Source organism: Anolis carolinensis, unplaced genomic scaffold, assembly GCF_035594765.1.
Source record: "Anolis carolinensis isolate JA03-04 unplaced genomic scaffold, rAnoCar3.1.pri scaffold_17, whole genome shotgun sequence".
In the NCBI taxonomy this organism is placed as follows: Eukaryota; Metazoa; Chordata; class Lepidosauria; order Squamata; family Dactyloidae; genus Anolis; species Anolis carolinensis.
Genome location: NW_026943827.1, coordinates 2,054,332 through 2,070,841, shown reverse-complemented (window position 1 = coordinate 2,070,841; position 16,510 = coordinate 2,054,332). Strand labels below are relative to the sequence as shown.

The window sequence follows — 16,510 nt, the reverse complement described above, 5'->3', positions numbered from 1 at the left end:
ACCTAGCAGCAGATTCCCCTCTGCTACTCAAGAGCTACAGATGAGTAACTCAGGCTGTTTACTCCTCCGTGCAACGAGCGAAATCCGGGTCCAGGCACATCAATCAGGGTAACAGCAGGGTCCAAATCCGGTCCGAGGTCGAAAGCCAAGTGCAGACGTCTAAGGTTCCACAAGTTCCACAGAAGGGATAGTCCAGAGTCGTAGTCAGTCAGTCATTCCAGCGTCAATCCAGAGTAGGCAAATAATGTCCGTCAAAAAGACGACGGAGGTCCAAGCTATCAAGATTAAACACAAGTTGCACAGAAAAACCCCACACAGTTCCTCCCGCCGTCTATGCCCAATGTCCTTGGTAACTTACGTATTCAGCAACGAATCACACCCGTCTTCAGGAAGTTCCCCAACAAGAGCCCAAGCGTTCGTCCAGATTACCTTGCCCAATGCAATTAGCCATTGATCCTAAACCCCATTTTATGCCAGTTCATAACTCCTCATCGCTGTCAGCTGCTATCCTAATTCCAGGTGCCTCCTCATCATCATCCTCATCAGAGCTAAAACACCTTTGACTGTGGATCCCGCTCCATCCCTCCAGCCCATCCATGGGTCCGATCCTGCAACCCGCCAGTCGCCTCCCATGCTATCATTGCCGGTGACACCCAAATCCTCCCTCCCACGAGTCCATTCCATATCATCCTCCTCTGAGCTAACCATCTCTTCCTCCATTCCCTCTGTAAAACCCTCAAAGGAGTCTTCGTCTGTTGGTTCTGCAAATAAGTCTCGGAGCCGTTTCCTTTCGCGCTCCTCAAAAGAGTCTGACTCTCGAGGAGTCTTACGACCTCGTCTCCTAGTATCGGAGCCAGAAGGCTCAACCATAACATTTTATTAACGAGTATAGCGGAATCCAGCAGCGTCCAGTTAACAACATGTGCAAAAGACTCACACCAGGCAGAGGAATTGAAAGAACAAAAGAACTTTACTCTTGCTTGTTGAGTTGAAATATAAAACACTTCTGCAATCATACAATGTCCATGTAGTTGCATAAGATCAATAACATCAGCATTCTATTTACAGCATAGCATATTCAAACTGCTACTTGACCGTAGCTAGTGAACTTCTCCATTTCTGTGCTCTCCCCGCAAGCTCAGATTACCAACTGACAAACCCAGCCATCTGCCAGCAAACTGATACATTGTTTGAGGCGTGGCTTGCCTCTACAAAAACTCATCTCCCTTTTTGCAGAGATCTTTTGCAAGCAACTTTGCAAGGATTTCTTTACACACACACACATAGCAATTTGGCGCAATAGATTTTACATCAGATAATGGAAACAGCACGTGTCAAAAGCATCAAGTTTAACAAAGAAAGGATCCAGTTCAGGGTAAACTCTGTTAGATATATGGGCCATATTGTGACTTTATTATTATTATTATTATTATTATTATTATTATTATTATTATTATTATTATTATTATTACTCCTATTTCCTGAAGAATCAGAAGAAGGTGATGCCTCTTAAATTTTAATTATGTCTCTATATCCATTGCTTATAAAGTATTGAAGTTGCCTTGAAATTATCTAATTTGGAATTTGTGAGAACAGTTATGAGTGCATAACCGTTTGATTATTTCTATCATGCAGTCAAGCTGGCCACCTTGGAGGTGTCTACGGACAACGCCGGCTCTTCGGCTTAGAAATGGAGATGAGCACCAACTCCCAGAGTAGGACACGACTGGACTTAACGTCAGGGGAAACCTTGACCTTTACCTTTCTCCCTTGGGTGGGATTCAAGTGCTAGAATGGGTCAAAAGCATCCTTGTTACCGCACTGGGAATGCCTCAAGACAACAAGTCCTAACAAGGGGGTGAAATTCAGAAGCCATATATCTTTAAAAAAAAAATCAGTCCTTTTTATGAGAGCCAGGAAACAGAGAAAATCCCCTTCTTTCTACTTTTTCCTGCTTCTTGCAGTGGGTTGGACTGGATGGCCCATGAGGTCTCTTCCAACTCTACGATTCTATGATTCTTCTTGTGGTGTCTGTCAATGCAGCTTCTGAGGGAGAAAGGGACCTTGGGGTCAGCGTGGGATGACGGAGAGATGGCAAAAGGGCGGGATGTTGGTAAAACCGCTTTTCTGAGGAGTGAGGTCAATATCTTCAGGAGGCACAAGGGACTTCAGTTGGAAACTCTGCAGGATGGTGGTGAAGAAGAGGAAAAGCTCCATGCGGGCCAAGGATTCGCCCAAGCAGTTCCGTTTCCCTGAAAAAGAAGAAGAAGAAGAAGAAGAAGAAGAAGAAGAAGAAGAAGAAGAAGAAGAACAACAACAACAACAACAACAACAACAACAACAACAGAATTTCTCTGCAGGCAAGGAGAAACACATCAAGCTTTCTGATCAGATGCCTCCTGAGATGCAACCAAAGAGTCTTTTCACTTCAAATCACCTTTTCTTGCCATAGCATTTTTGGCCCCTTCTACATTGCCATATAATCCAGATTATCAAATCAGATAGTCTACATTACCTGCTTTGAACTGGATTATATGAGTCTACATCTTCTATATATATAAATGAGTGATGGCATCATGGCGACCCACAAAACAACAAAACTACAGGCCCCCCAACCTCGAAATTTGACAACACAATCCATCATCCACGCCTCTAGGTTGATACAACAAAAAGAAAAGAAAAATAAAGTCCTAATTAGAGGGAGAGCAATAATTGTTTTTATCCAATTGCTGCCAGTTTAGAGGGCTAAGCTCTGCCCACTTGGTTTCCTAGCAACCCACTCAGCCCAGGGGACAGGCAGAATCAGGCCTCACTTAGGCCTCTTTCACACTGTCTATAAGATACAGATTATCTAATTTCAACTGGATTATATGGCAGTGTAGACTCAAGGTGCTTCCACACAGCTATATAACCCATTTATAATGGGCTTAATGTCAGGGGAAAACCTTTACCCTTTACCTTAACCACCAGTTCCTCAAGTTCCTTATTTCCCATACCACCAGACTTCGCCACAGCAACGCGTGGCCGGGCACAGCTAGTTGCCATATAATCCAAATTATCAAAGCAGATAATCTGGATTTTAAATGGCAGTGTAGAAGAAGCATTTGTCTTTTTGTGGCCTTTCCCTTTCAACCACCAGCCATCTCATTGTCTTATATTTACTTCTAAAAGATTTCCCTCATCTCCACCTTGCTATGGGTTTGTGGATGGTCTCATTGTTCATTTGGGGAATCCTACACACTTGTATCTCTAAATCCAAATACAGTTTATGGAGACTACTTTAAAAAAAAACAAAAAAACCCCCAGGTTTTCTGATTATACGCAAAAATTGCATTACATGAAATTCCTGGAAGGGATCTCCACTGGCCTATTGTAAGCAGTGTAAAAATAGAGCTTGCCCAAGGAAACAAAAGAAATGTACAACTAATATTATAAAATCACTAGCTGTGCCCGGCCACGCGTTGCTGTGGCAAAGTGGTGGTGGTATTGGTTAAAAATTGTTGTGTAATTTTTATTTGACATTATTTGCAATTTTTTATTAATTTTATTGTAAGTTATATTTTTAATTATTATATTTTATTATTTTCTTGTATTATTTTTAGTTATTTTCTATTATTATAGTATTTTATTGTATTAATTTTTAGTGTTTATTATTATTTTTATTGGGTTGCTAGGAGACCAAGTTGGAGGAGCTGAGCCTTCTAACTGGCAGCAATTGGATAAAAGCAATTATTCCTCTCTCTCTAATTAGGACTTTATTTTTCTTTTCTTTTTGTTGTATCAACCTAGAGGCGTGGATGATGGGTTGTGTTGTCAAATTTCGAGGTTGGGGGGCCTGTAGTTTTGTTGTTTTGTGGGTCGCCGTGATGCCATCACTCTTTTATATATATAGATGAAATGCAGTCCACAGAGTATATGAGGAGGCCCTTAACCCTTACATAATTTTGCATGCTTGTTGTGGGAGAATAAGAAGGCTAAAAACACAAGAAGTCACACGCTTTAAAAACAAGCAAACAAAGAAGCATCTGATCCTTTTCCTCATGCTGTGTTTAGGAGAATACTACCTGAGGAGAAAGGCACAAAGGCATCATTCTTCTTGAAGCGTCCATTCTCATCCAAGAAGTTTTCTGGGTTGAAAACATTGGGGCTTTTAAACATTGTGGGGTCATGCAAGACAGTGCTGAGTATTGGGTAGACTGTCATCCCCTGGGAAGGAGAAGAGTGATGAGTTCAGAATTGCAAAATGCAACTTGCATAGCATTCTTCTATCCACTCCTGGTCCATGAGCTCCATTTCAATGTTCTATGTAAAGATGGTGGGACAGTTGGGTTTACCTGAGCTTGGCTCTGCACTTAAATTGTCAAGGACAGAACGCCACAAGGTTCAAGATAACAGAGTTTATTGGATTACAGAACTCAAAAATGCCCGTAAAATACAAGGGCCAGGCAGTTTTAGCCTTTAGGAGCAAAAAAGGAACAAGGAAAAACGTTCAAAAGATAAACTGGATTAAACCGGAGTTTAATCCGGGTAAAAACAAACTGCTTGCTTCAGCCTGGGGATAAACAAAACAAAAGCCGAGGAACAAAAGATACAAAAGAATGCAACTAATTGGCAGCAGATTCCTCTCTGCTGCCAACACTGTGCTTAGAGTAACTTGCGTCGCTCCCACACACACACAGACAGGATTTCCAACACGAACAGATCAGCCAAGGATTGTAGCAGTAGAGTAGACCCAGTTCCTTTCCGTAGATCAAAGCCAGAAGCAGACGTTTGTAGTTTCCAAGTCCAAGAAGGGGGAAGACAAGCCGTGGTCAGTTCAGTCCGAGTTTTCAAAGCAGGAGATGGCGTCCGTCAAGAAGACGACGGAAGGTCAAGCTAATAAGAGTAAGCACAGGTTTGCACAAACAAATGCCCACACAATTCCTCCCGCCGTCTGACCCTGAATTCCAAAACAACTTACGTATCAGCACAGGAAAACACACCAGTCTTCAGGAAAGCGTCCCACACAGATCCCAAGCGTTTGTCCAGATTACCTTGCCCAACGCAATTTGCAATTGCTCCCAAGCCCCATTTTATGCCAGTTACAAATCTTCATCACTGTCAGCTGTCCTCCTTAACCCGGGCGTTTCCTCATCACTTTCCTCATCAGAGCTGGAACACCTCTGACTACGCCCCACAGCATCTCCAGCTGTGGATCCCGTCCCATCCCTCCAGCTAAGCCCTGGGTCTAATCCTGAAGGTCCCCATTCATCTTCTATCCCATCATGGCCAGTGGCACCCAATTGCTCCCTTACCCGAGTCCAATCCATCTCATCCTCCTCCGAGCTAACCAGCCCCTCCTCCATTCTCTCCGTAAACCCCTCAAAAGACTCTTCGTCAGATGGTGCTGCAAAAATGTCTCACAGTCTTTTTCTTTCTCGCTCCTCGAGAGTATCTGACTCTCGAGGAGTCTTACGCCCACGTCTGTCAATAACAGAGCCATGAGGCTCAATCATAACATAAATAACTTTTCTTGTGATTTATGGTTGAACTTTCTTTTTTTAAAAAACATCCTCTTGTACCTTAGGGATTAGATATCCTCGGAACTCAGTGTCACAAGTAACCATATGGGCCACACTCATAGGAAGAACATCACTGCATCTCTGCACTTCGTGGATAACGGCATCTGTATAGGGCATCTGCCTCCGGTCTTCAGTGTTTGGGACACGATCATGGCCAATCACTCGATCAATTTCTTCATGCACTTTTGCTGTTAAAGATATATATGATTAACTGTTGTGGGTTTTTTGTTTCTTCTATGAGTACATTCTTCAGGTTACATAGTAAAAAAAGATTATGTCAAATATTTTTAGTTTTGTGGGCCTTTAGTATTCACCAAAGTTTTCCCCCCAGGCTACTTAGATGCTGAGGTTCCACGGCCGATAGTAGCGTAGGAAAATGGCATCCCATATACAAAATGGCAAACAATTCAAACAAGTGCTGGAGAGAGAATGAGGATCTGTTAGCATCCACCAAATCAAGATTTCCTTTTCCTTAAATATTTTAAGCCATTATTGGCTAAGCCTCTTAGATGCAGAACCCATGGTTATAGCAGGTTGACTATCCTCAAATGAGTGTGGAAAAGAGGAAAGTAGGGTGCTTCTTAGCAGGGGGTTGGTCTAGATGGCCCATGAGGTCTCTTCCAACTCTACTATTCTATGATTCTATGGAACCTGACCATAGAATTGACAAGGAGCTCACCATAAATTTCCGCTGGAGGATCTAGAGACTCCAAGAGAAGTATGATCTCTAGGGATCTCTACATCTTCTGGGATGACCCTATGGTCTACTTCTGGCAAAGACTGACCATAGTATAGTTCAACCTGCCAATTCGGGCTAACTGTCAATGCAGCAGCAGCAACAACAACAATACCTTGCACTTCAGGATATTTCGTCAGAAACAAGAAGCCATATTTCAGGGTGCAACTCCCTGTCTCCGATCCAGCAAGAATCAGATTAAGAATGCTGAGCTGCAAGTTCTTGATATTATATTCACTGTCTGAATTGTTTTTTTCCTGAAAATAGGAAAGAACAACACACCATGAGACAATCTGAATAAGAACCTTAAAGGGCCAGTCTTAAAAGTGTCTTCAAACACTTGGCAGTGTTTCCAGCCAAACCAGTTCAGGTCCAAACTGCAGGTCTAAACATGAAGCAGGCAGCAGCAAGACTACAAGACTTTCCCAATACACAGCACATCAACACCTTGCCTTCTACAAAGACCCCTCACCCCTGAACCCACTTTTATCTACAAACCATCATCAGAGGATGAACTGACCACCGCCCCATCATCATCTCCCACAACTGCTCCCAGCTCTTCATGTGAATTCCTTCAACTCTCCCTCCAATTCCTCCATCTACTGTCAAGACTTAGATCTCCCCAAAAATCAGTTGGATCTCCTGATTGCCAGTCTTCGCTCCCAGAGAACCCCGTAAAGGTATCACTAGTTGTTGGTGCCTCACAAATAGCTTGCACTTCTCTTATCTTAGTCCAATCCATGGTGTCTCCTTCTTCTCCTTCACTCATTGACCCATTTGGTATAATGGGAAAACACATTCTACCCTGCCAGCTCACCAAATGGCAGAACGTTTCCTTTACCCGCTCATTTTAGGCGAATTTTCATTGCTGATACCTGAAAGAAACCCTTTTTTCCTTCATTGAAAGACATATATACTTTTCCATTGTGTTTTCTTCAAAGTGAAAGTTGGCCATTGGCCAGCACCCTCCCCCCACCCCTTTATCACTACTAGCGGGGCGGGGACTTAGTGCCTGCAAGAAAATTGGGTGCTCGGGTCCTGCTCTTCTGCGGAGCTGTGGCCACCATTGGCCAGCAACCTCCCCCTGCCCCTCTTGGAAAAGTTGTGGGGCAGGGACTTAGTGCCAGCAAGAGAAATGGGGGCTCAGGTCTCACCCCCACCGCCCCTTCCCCAAAACTTGCGGGGCGGGGACTTTTGGACATCTGTAGACATTAGGGTTGTCCAAAAATTCGTTATGATTCTTATTTCGGAATTGTTTCAGAATGTTCTCGCTTTTTGAACCGAGTATTGAAACGTTGTCCCTGGGCGCAACTGGCAATGTAATTCAAACCATCGTTGGCCCATTCTCACATTGTTTCCAAACCTAAAAGGGTACATTGGAAGAAATAGTTTCCAAAGGACGTGGGGCACCCGCCAAGGCATTGCTTCCCTCACGCTCCATTTCTATTCCCAAGCCTTGGGCTGAGTTATTTCTGCAATCACAAAGTCAGACATTGATTTGATTCAATAGAGGGTCCACAGCAATTTATAGTTTCCAAAGGACATTGCCAATCCTGTCAAGGCATTACTTGGCGTGTGCTGCGTTTCTAATCCAAAGTCTACACAAGTAGAAGAGGGACTTTTACAGTGATAAGAACCCAATTGAACAGGAAATAAGACTTTCAAACCAGGAACAGGTTTCTTCAAATATTGAAAAATAGTGTATTATAAAAAGTTATGAAAATTCACCAAAAATCATAGGAGACAGGAAACTTTCTGCAATTTGTTGAGCAAAGAGTGTTGAATGTGATCTCCCACTGTAGCAAATTTGATGAGGATAGCTCAAGAAATGAGGGCGGGAGAGCCCTGTAAAAGTCCCCCCCGGTTTCCTTTTTTTTTTTGTGGCGATTGCGCATGCGCATCCGCCATTTTAGAAACATTAAGAATCATTACGAATTTTTGGAAATATCTGAAATTTTTGGGTGAAAAATTCGGAAATACTTTCTATATCGAAGCGCCGGCACCCCCTACTTTAGAAACGAGAACTGAAACATTTTTTCCATCGATCGGACAAGCCTAGTAGACATGGGGGCTTGGGTCTCACTGTTCTGGGCAGCCAGCCACCATTGGCCGGCACCCTCCCCCTGCCCCTTTTCTGTAAAGTTGCGAGGTGGGGACTTCGTGGCAGCAAGAAAAATGGGTGCTCTGGTCCCACTCCTCTGCATAGCTGGTCACCATTTGCCGGTACTTTCTCCCTGGCCCTTTCTGAAAACTATTTGTGCGAGGACATTTTGCATGATGGTGGAATGGATCCTAACTGGCTCCCACTCCTTTGGGGGGCTGGCCACTGTTGGCGGTCCCACACCCCAAAAGGCCAAGCAGAAGCAGTCATGAAGGCCTACTCACTGCCAGTCGGATATGGCCGGTCTGGGCCACAGCCCCTAAGGACGAGCATAAGCAACCTGCCAGCCCTCAGGGTGGTCGTTGAGTACCCCACCCATATCTCAGATGCTGAAAAACTTGCGAAATTTCCCTTGCTAACCCATCACATCGTGTTTCTTGCAGTCACAAAGGCTCCGCCGGGCAACACTGCCTGGCCCGAGCCACAGCCCCTTTGTCTGACCCGAAGCAACCCGCCTGCCCTGCGGGGTGTTCTGGTGGCACACCACCCATACATCAAATGATTAAAAACTGGAAAAAAATCCCCAGGGGTTTCCCATTCCTCCATGTCTACAGCAGTCATAAAGGCCCAACCCCTGCCAGGTGATGATGACCGGCCCGAGACGCAACCCCTTTGTTTGAACAGAAGCACAACGCCTTCCCTCAGGGTGGCCGGATGGCACCCAATACATCAGATGCTTAAAAATTGGAGGAAATCCCCAGGGGTTTCCCATTCCTTCATGTCTACAGCTGTCATAAAGACCCAACCCCTGCCAGGCAACGATTCCCGCCCCGAGCCGCAGCCCCTTAGTCAGAGATGAAGCAACCCGCCTGCCCGCGGGGTGTTCTGGTGGCACACCACCCATACGTCAAATGATAAAGAACTGACAAAAATCCCCAGGGGTTTCCCTTTCCTCCATGTCTACAGCATTCATAAAGGCCCAACCCCTACCAGGCAACGATGCCCGGCCCAAGCCGCAGCCCCTTTGTCTGACCCGAAGCAACCCTCCTGCCCGCGGGTTTTCTGGTGGCACCCCACCCATAAATCAGATGCTTAAAAACTGGAAGAAAATCCCCCTGGGTTGCCCATTCCTCTATGTCTCTTCCAGCAACCCCCCCCCCCCAAGGTGGTATTTTGACTAGGGTAACAATGTTTCTATAGTTCGGCCGAATTCTATCAGCAGACCAGCAAGAAGCTCTTCCTGAAGCAAAGGAAGAAGACCTTGAGCAGAACTTTGAAGCTTCTCATTCTAGCATGTCTCTTGCAGGCACAACCCCCCCCCCCCAACCTCAAAGCTGCGACTTGTTCCGGGCTAATAACTTTTAAAAAGTTTGTCCGAAATCTGCCAACAAACGAACAAGAAGCACTTTCGTAACCTGAGGATGATAACTTTGAAAATGAAAAGGAGGGTAACAAATCCACCATGTCTCTTGCAGCCACAATGCCCACCCCCCAAGCTGTGACCTGTACCTGTGAGATAATTTAAAAATATATATATTTATCACAACAGACCAGGCAGAAGCACTTCTGGCTTTAGTCGGGTGGTCCAACTTCTGACCAAATGGTTATATTGAAGACTACCTTTATTTCCTTGAGTACTCTGTCGACCACCTACCAAGGAATCTCTTGTTTTATTATTATTATTTTTATTATTTTTTAGTGATGCAAACATACAAACTTAAAATAAAACCGGGAAGAATCACATAGGGGGAACAGTGAGGAAACGGGAAGAGGAGAGGGAAGGAATAGGGATTGGGGAGAGGAGGGGAAGGGGAATAGGAATACGTTAATACAAGCAAATATTCCTCTAATTAAATCGATTTAAGAAAGTTACTATTTGTGACCCGGTCCTTCTATTATTTTAGTTTATACTTTTGTTTTGAAATACATGTCCACTTTTTCCCAATTAGTCTCCTTGATGGGTTTACCTCTTGATTCTTTCATATAAAAAGTTAATTGATCCATGTCTTTGATTTCTTTCACCTTCTCTAACCAAATATCTAAGTTAGGAATCTGTTCAAGTTTCCATTTTTTAGCCAGTACTATTCTGGCAGCTGTTGTTGTATATATAAATAGTTTATCGTCATTTAAGTCCCAATTTAATGAAGGATCTAGAATACCTAGTAAATAAGATTCCGGTTTCATAAGGAACTTTATATTTAATATTTTTTGAATTTCTTCATGGATATTTTTCCAAAATTTCTGTATTCTCGGGCACGACCACCATAAATGATAAAAAGATCCCTCCTGTGACTTACATTTCCAACAGTTATTTGAGTAATTCTTATACATTGCTCGCAACTTTTTTCTACCAAGGAATCTCTTGTATTATGTTCACCTTTTTAAAAATTTTGAGATGGCCCGATGGCGTCTCATTCCTGTCCACCCAGCAAGCAATATGTCAAAATGGCCAAAGTGTTTCACTTTACCCATGTTAGAAAAAAGGGCACTCTTTTGATATCTGTCCGTCCCCCTCTGGCACATGGTTTACGAGTCATGCCTTCTATTCCTGATAGTCTTTGGAGCAGACAATGTCCTTTACCCTCGGGTCACACATGGCTGCCATCATGTGGACATGGCTGTTCAGTAGCGGCTCCAGCCATTTATGGACTGCTAGCATCAACTTTCTCATGACCTTCAGGACCTGTGGCGTTAGGGAGTTGAGTGTCCGTCCGCCTCCGAGCATAACTAGGTGCCTCTTAAGGGCCAAGACCAGAGGCACTGCCTGGCTGAGAAGGGCCCCCTGAGCTGAAAGGGTCTCTGTTGCTTCTTTAAAAGGTTTCAGAACGTCAACCAGCTGGGAGATGGTGTCCCACTCTTGTTTGCTCGGCACCAGCCTGCTAATTGGAGCAACCAAGGTGAGGGAGATGCCGTGGACCGCCTTCTGCTGCTCCACGATTCGTGCCAGCATCTTGTAGGTGGAATTCCACCTTGTGGATACGTCCTGTAGCAGCTTGTGCTGCGGAAGCCTTTCCAAGTTCTGCCTGTCCCGCAGCTCTTGGGCCGCCTTCATGCTCCGATGGAAAAACCCGGCAATCTTCCAGCAGCGTTTGATAAGCTGACCGATGTGCGCGCCTGCGTTGGAGGTGTGTTGTTCCTCATTGGTCTTGAAAGCATTTTTGACATTTGTTTTGTCTTTTTCTTCATCCATGCAACAATTACAATCTCCTCCAAAAATTATTTTTTGCTGATGATAATTTTCTACTTGACTTAATACTTTTTCATAGAATTCCCGCTGCTTAACATTTGGGGCATACACATTTATTAATACTAACTTTTCTTCCCCTATTTCCCCATACATTATTATATATCTTCCTTCCTCATCTTTCACAACTTTATTTACAACCATACTACATTTTTTGGCAATTATTATTGCTACTCCTTTAGATTTAGATGTCCCAAATGATTTCTCATAACATCTAATCCAATTTGATTTCAACTCATTTGTACCTTCTCTGGCTTGGTGGGTCTCTTGCAAGAAGATCACATGTGCTGCATCTTTCTTCAATAGGGCTTCAATTCTCCTCCGTTTCATTAAAGTTCCTAGGCCTTTGGTGTTCAACGTCGATATTTTTAGTTTAGTAGACATCCCAAATATTATTTACTTTCTCCTTTTTTATGGCTCGGATTAATGTGAACCCTTTCCCCTTATCCTCTATCCCTTCCTCCCCTCCCTTTATACCCCCCCTTTCCCTTCTTCTCCCTTTTCCCCATTCCCATTTGTTGGGTCTCCACCCAACCATGACCCCCTGGCCTTCCCAAATGGAGATGGGTGGAGACGAAATCTGATCATGGCCCAAGGTCGACCTCCCCCCGAGTGCTCATTTTTCCACCTTCTCTTCTTGCAGTGTCTAATTTGCTAGTAGTTTTCCTGTTGCTCCTTTCCTCCAACTGCTCCAATCAATTCCTCCAATTTTCTTTCTTCATTTGCTGCTCCAGCCGGTTCTCCTACTCCTCTATCTTTTCTCTCTGGTCCCACTGCATTCTTCCTCTTGTTTATATTCAGTTCCTTCAGTAGTTTCAATCCTTCCTCAGCAGAATTCACGCTGTATCTTTTCCCTGCCCATTGGAACTTCAAAAACAATGGATATCCCCACATGTAGGGTATACCCGCTTCCATCAATTTACTTGTAACTAACTTCATTCCGTGTCTCCAATTCTTAGTCTCTGGGCAGTAGTCATTGTACATTTCCAGTTTTGTTCTTCCAATTTTTAATCTATCTGGATTTTTCCTCATTATTTTCATTAGAGCTTCTTTCTTTGAATAATGTAATATTCGGAAAACAATGCAAAGATCAAATAGAGGATTAACAGAATTAAGTAAAGTTATGAATAAATGGCACTTAAAGGATGTATGGAGGGTGGTAAAGGGAGATAAAAAAATATACATTTTATTCTGCTGTATACACAAGAATTGATTATTTCTTTGTTTCAGTAAACATGCTGAATAAGTTGTTAGACGCAAATATTAGTAATATAAGGGTCTCGGATCATGCCTTGGTGTCAATGGAAATTGGGTTAAAGTGTGATTATGAAAAAATGAGAAGGTGGAGGTTAAACGCTAGGATATTGAATTATAAAGATATTGTAGAAAAAATAAAAGCCGAATGGCAAGAAACATGGGAAATAAATGAAGGAGGTGTGCCAAAAGGAATTCTGTGGGATACAATGAAGGCGGTGATAAGAGGATTATGTATAAAGGAGACAATCAAGCTAAAGAGGAAACAAGAAGAAAGGAAAAGGAGCTTGAATAAAGATATAGAAGAGCTGGAGAAGGATTATATTAGAAAGGTAGATACACAAACATATATAAAATTAAGGGCCAAAAAAGAAGAATTTGATAAAATTGAGATTGATGAGGTTCAAGAAAACTTAATATATTTAAAAAGAGAATTTTTCGAATATAGCAATAGGAACTCAAAAATGCTAGCTAGATCAACGCAAAAAAAGAAAATGGAAAATTTAATAAATATGATAAGAAATAAAAAAGGAGAAATATGTAGATCAGTGAAAGAAAAAATAGAGGTTTTTGAAGAATTCTATAAAGAATTATACCAAACAAAGGCCTGTTCCATAGAAGAAATTAGGAAATACGTAGAGGAAAATTGGGAGGGTAAATTAGGAGAAGAAGACAAAGAATTATTAGAGAAGCCCATAGAGAGATGCAAAATAGAAGAAACTATTAAAAAATTAAAGATTGGGAAGGCCCCAGGTTTGGATGGACTGGATCCAGAATTTTATAAAACTTTTAAAGAAATACTGATTCCCAAACTATTGGACTTATATAATGGAATAATGTGTGGGGAGAAAATACCGGACTCGTGGACGAAATCTCTGATAATATTGATACCGAAACCAGATAAGGATTTGACAGATACAGGTTCATATAGGCCTATATCACTAATAAATCAAGATTCAAAAATATTTTCAGCTATAATGGCTAAAAGAATGAATAATTGTATGTATAAATATATAAAGACCGATCAGTGTGGTTTCGTGAAAGGGAGGGAAATGCCAAATTTAATAGGGAGAGTAATAAATAAAGTTTGGGTATCTCAATATGAAAAAACAAAAGTAGGGATATTAGCTCTGGATATATTCAAGGCATTTGATTGTGTGGAATGGAAAACATTAAAAACAATTATGAATAAATTCGGAATAGGGAATAAAATGAAAGGATTGATAGAACAATTTTATTCAAACAATACAGCGATAGTAACCATAAATGATGGAGTGACAAGAGAAATAAAGGTAATGAGGGGAACAAGACAAGGCTGCCCTTTGTCGCCAATATTGTTTGCCATAGCAATAGAATTACTTGCAAATGTAATAAGAAAAGATGAGAAATTAGAAGGGGTTGGAACAACAACAAAACAAAAAGTTAATTTATTCGCAGATGATACACTATTGACAATTAAGAATATGTGTGCCAATATGGATAGAATAAAATTACATTTAGAGATATTTGGTAAAATAACAGGTTTACAAATCAATTGGAACAAATCAGAAATGATGTTACTTAACTATACAAAAAAGGAAGAAGAAGACTTTATGAAACAAGCTAATATGAAAATAAAGATTAAGAACAAAATAAAATACCTAGGAGTAACTATAACCAAGGATCTACATGAAATGGAAGAGGTAAATGTTACAACTTTAAGGAAAGCAATTCAAAAGAAATTACTAGAATATGAAAATATTAAACTATCATGGTTCGGAAGGATAGCGTTAGTTAAAATGAAAATTCTTCCAAGGATAAATTTTATATTTAGAATGGTACCACTACAAATTTCAGAAGAGGAATTAAGTAAATGGCAACAAATGATTAATAAATATTGCAATGGTAACAAGAAAAATAGGTTAAATAAACAACTGTGGTATAGATCACAGAAGGCAGGAGGTCTAGCACTCCCCAATATTAAAAAATATTACGAAGCAAATAGGATGAGATTAGTTATAGAAGGGATGATAAATAAGGAGAATTTGGAATGGTTGGAGGAAGATTCGGAAGAAGCAGAGGAAAAAATTTGGAACATATTTTTCAAAGATTTAAAAAAGAAAGAAATTAAGGGAGTAAAAAACCCAATGTTGAGAAATGTGCTAGAAATTTGGAATAGATATAAGAAAGTATTATTGTCAGAAAGTTCAACATTAACACCAATAATGATGGACAGGAAATTCCCAAAAAACCTAAAGAATATGTTGGATGAAAAACTAAGAGAAAAGAATATAGACAAAATTGGAGATTGGATAAAGGTGGATATGAAGAAAGAAACTATACTGAGAGAATTTAGAGATACTAAACTCTCGTGGTTCCATTGCTTACAGTTAGAGCAATGGTTCAAGAATTGGAAAAAAAGTAATGGGGAAGGAGGCAAACTTACACAATTTGAACAAATGATACAAAAGGAAAGAGCAATGGGAGAAGGCCACAAAATGAAAGGAATAACTAGCAAAATGTATAAGATAATAATTGAAATTAAGGGGAAAAAAAATAAAGGATGCAATATTAAGAGAAATATGGGAGGAAGATCTAGGGACTAAGATAGGGGAAGTGGATTGGGTACAGTTATGGGATCAAAGACATTTAACGAATTTATCGATACGCGTTAAAGAAAATTATTATAAATTGGTATGGAAATGGTATTTAACACCAGTAAAGATAGCAAACATAAATAAGAATGCCACAAAAAAATTGTTGGAGAGGTTGCCAGGAGGTGGGCACATACATACATATGTGGTGGCAATGTAAATATGTAAACGTATTTTGGGGGAAAGTATTTAGAGAAATAGAAACTATAATGGATATGAAGATAGGAAAAAGTGCAAGTATTGCATTGTTGTCATTATATAATGTTAAGAAATTGAAGAAAACAGAGAAGGATGCAATAAATAACATGCTAACTGCAGCAAGGTTGTTGATAGCAAAATATACAAATAGAAGAATGGTACAAAGAACTATGGAAATTAGCAATAAACGATAAGTTGACATGTAGGTTAAGAGTTAAGAAAGGGGTATGGAAGAAAAATGACTTTAATGAGGTTTGGGGAAAATTTATTGAGAATGGTTTAAAAGAAGTAGATGGGAAATTACCTCCACAAGAAGAAATGGTATTTTGGAAAGAGAATGCAAATTGAAATGGCTCGGAGGGGGGTGGGCACAGAGGTGAACAAAACAACATACAAGATACATGTACATATATTGTTGATGCAATGAATTATGTATGGAATAGAAGAATATGTAATGTACTGAGGTAGTGATGTATTTTAAGAAAACTAATAAAATTTTATTAAAAAAAAAACATTTTTGACGGTGTTGTGGAGCAAGTGTGCCAGACATGTAACATTGGTGAATCCGACGCTTTCCACCGCCCTAATTATATTTTTGTCCACATGTGTTACCATGAACCTTGTCCTCATGGCCTCTGGATGGTGATGCATCCATTCCGCCATCATGCTTTCAAGCCTCTGGCAGATCGTTTCCGCCTTGTGGTCCTTATCTACGGCCTCCATGGCTAGTAGTGCCCAGCGATGGCCCATCTCCAGGCTTTGGTCTTTCTCCCACCAATGCGC

The 16,510-nt window shown here is 41.3% G+C and overlaps 2 protein-coding genes across 3 annotated transcripts; both read right to left on the bottom strand.

Annotated features, from left to right (window-relative positions):
- Nucleotides 1–1,479: 1,479 nt before the first annotated feature.
- Nucleotides 1,480–5,504, bottom strand: LOC134294557 (putative inactive cytochrome P450 2G1). Of its 2 annotated transcripts, XM_062966092.1 has the most exons (3): nt 4,961–5,504; nt 4,065–4,875; nt 1,480–2,252 (listed from the first exon to the last, which is right to left on the bottom strand). In XM_062966092.1, the coding sequence occupies exons 2-3, from the start codon at nt 4,201–4,203 to the stop codon at nt 2,071–2,073; spliced, it is 321 nt and encodes a 106-aa protein (XP_062822162.1). In that variant the 5' UTR covers nt 4,204–4,875; nt 4,961–5,504; the 3' UTR covers nt 1,480–2,070. The 2 variants fall into 2 exon arrangements, with proteins under 2 accessions (XP_062822162.1, XP_062822161.1); XM_062966091.1 differs by having other exon boundaries at nt 4,065–5,504.
- Nucleotides 5,503–6,617, bottom strand: LOC100560413 (cytochrome P450 2G1; the record flags this gene model as incomplete). Its single annotated transcript, XM_062966093.1, has 2 exons — nt 5,503–5,749; nt 6,413–6,617. Coding segments are annotated over 2 exons (414 nt in total), but the record flags the coding sequence as incomplete, so codon positions are not given.
- Nucleotides 6,618–16,510: the final 9,893 nt, after the last annotated feature.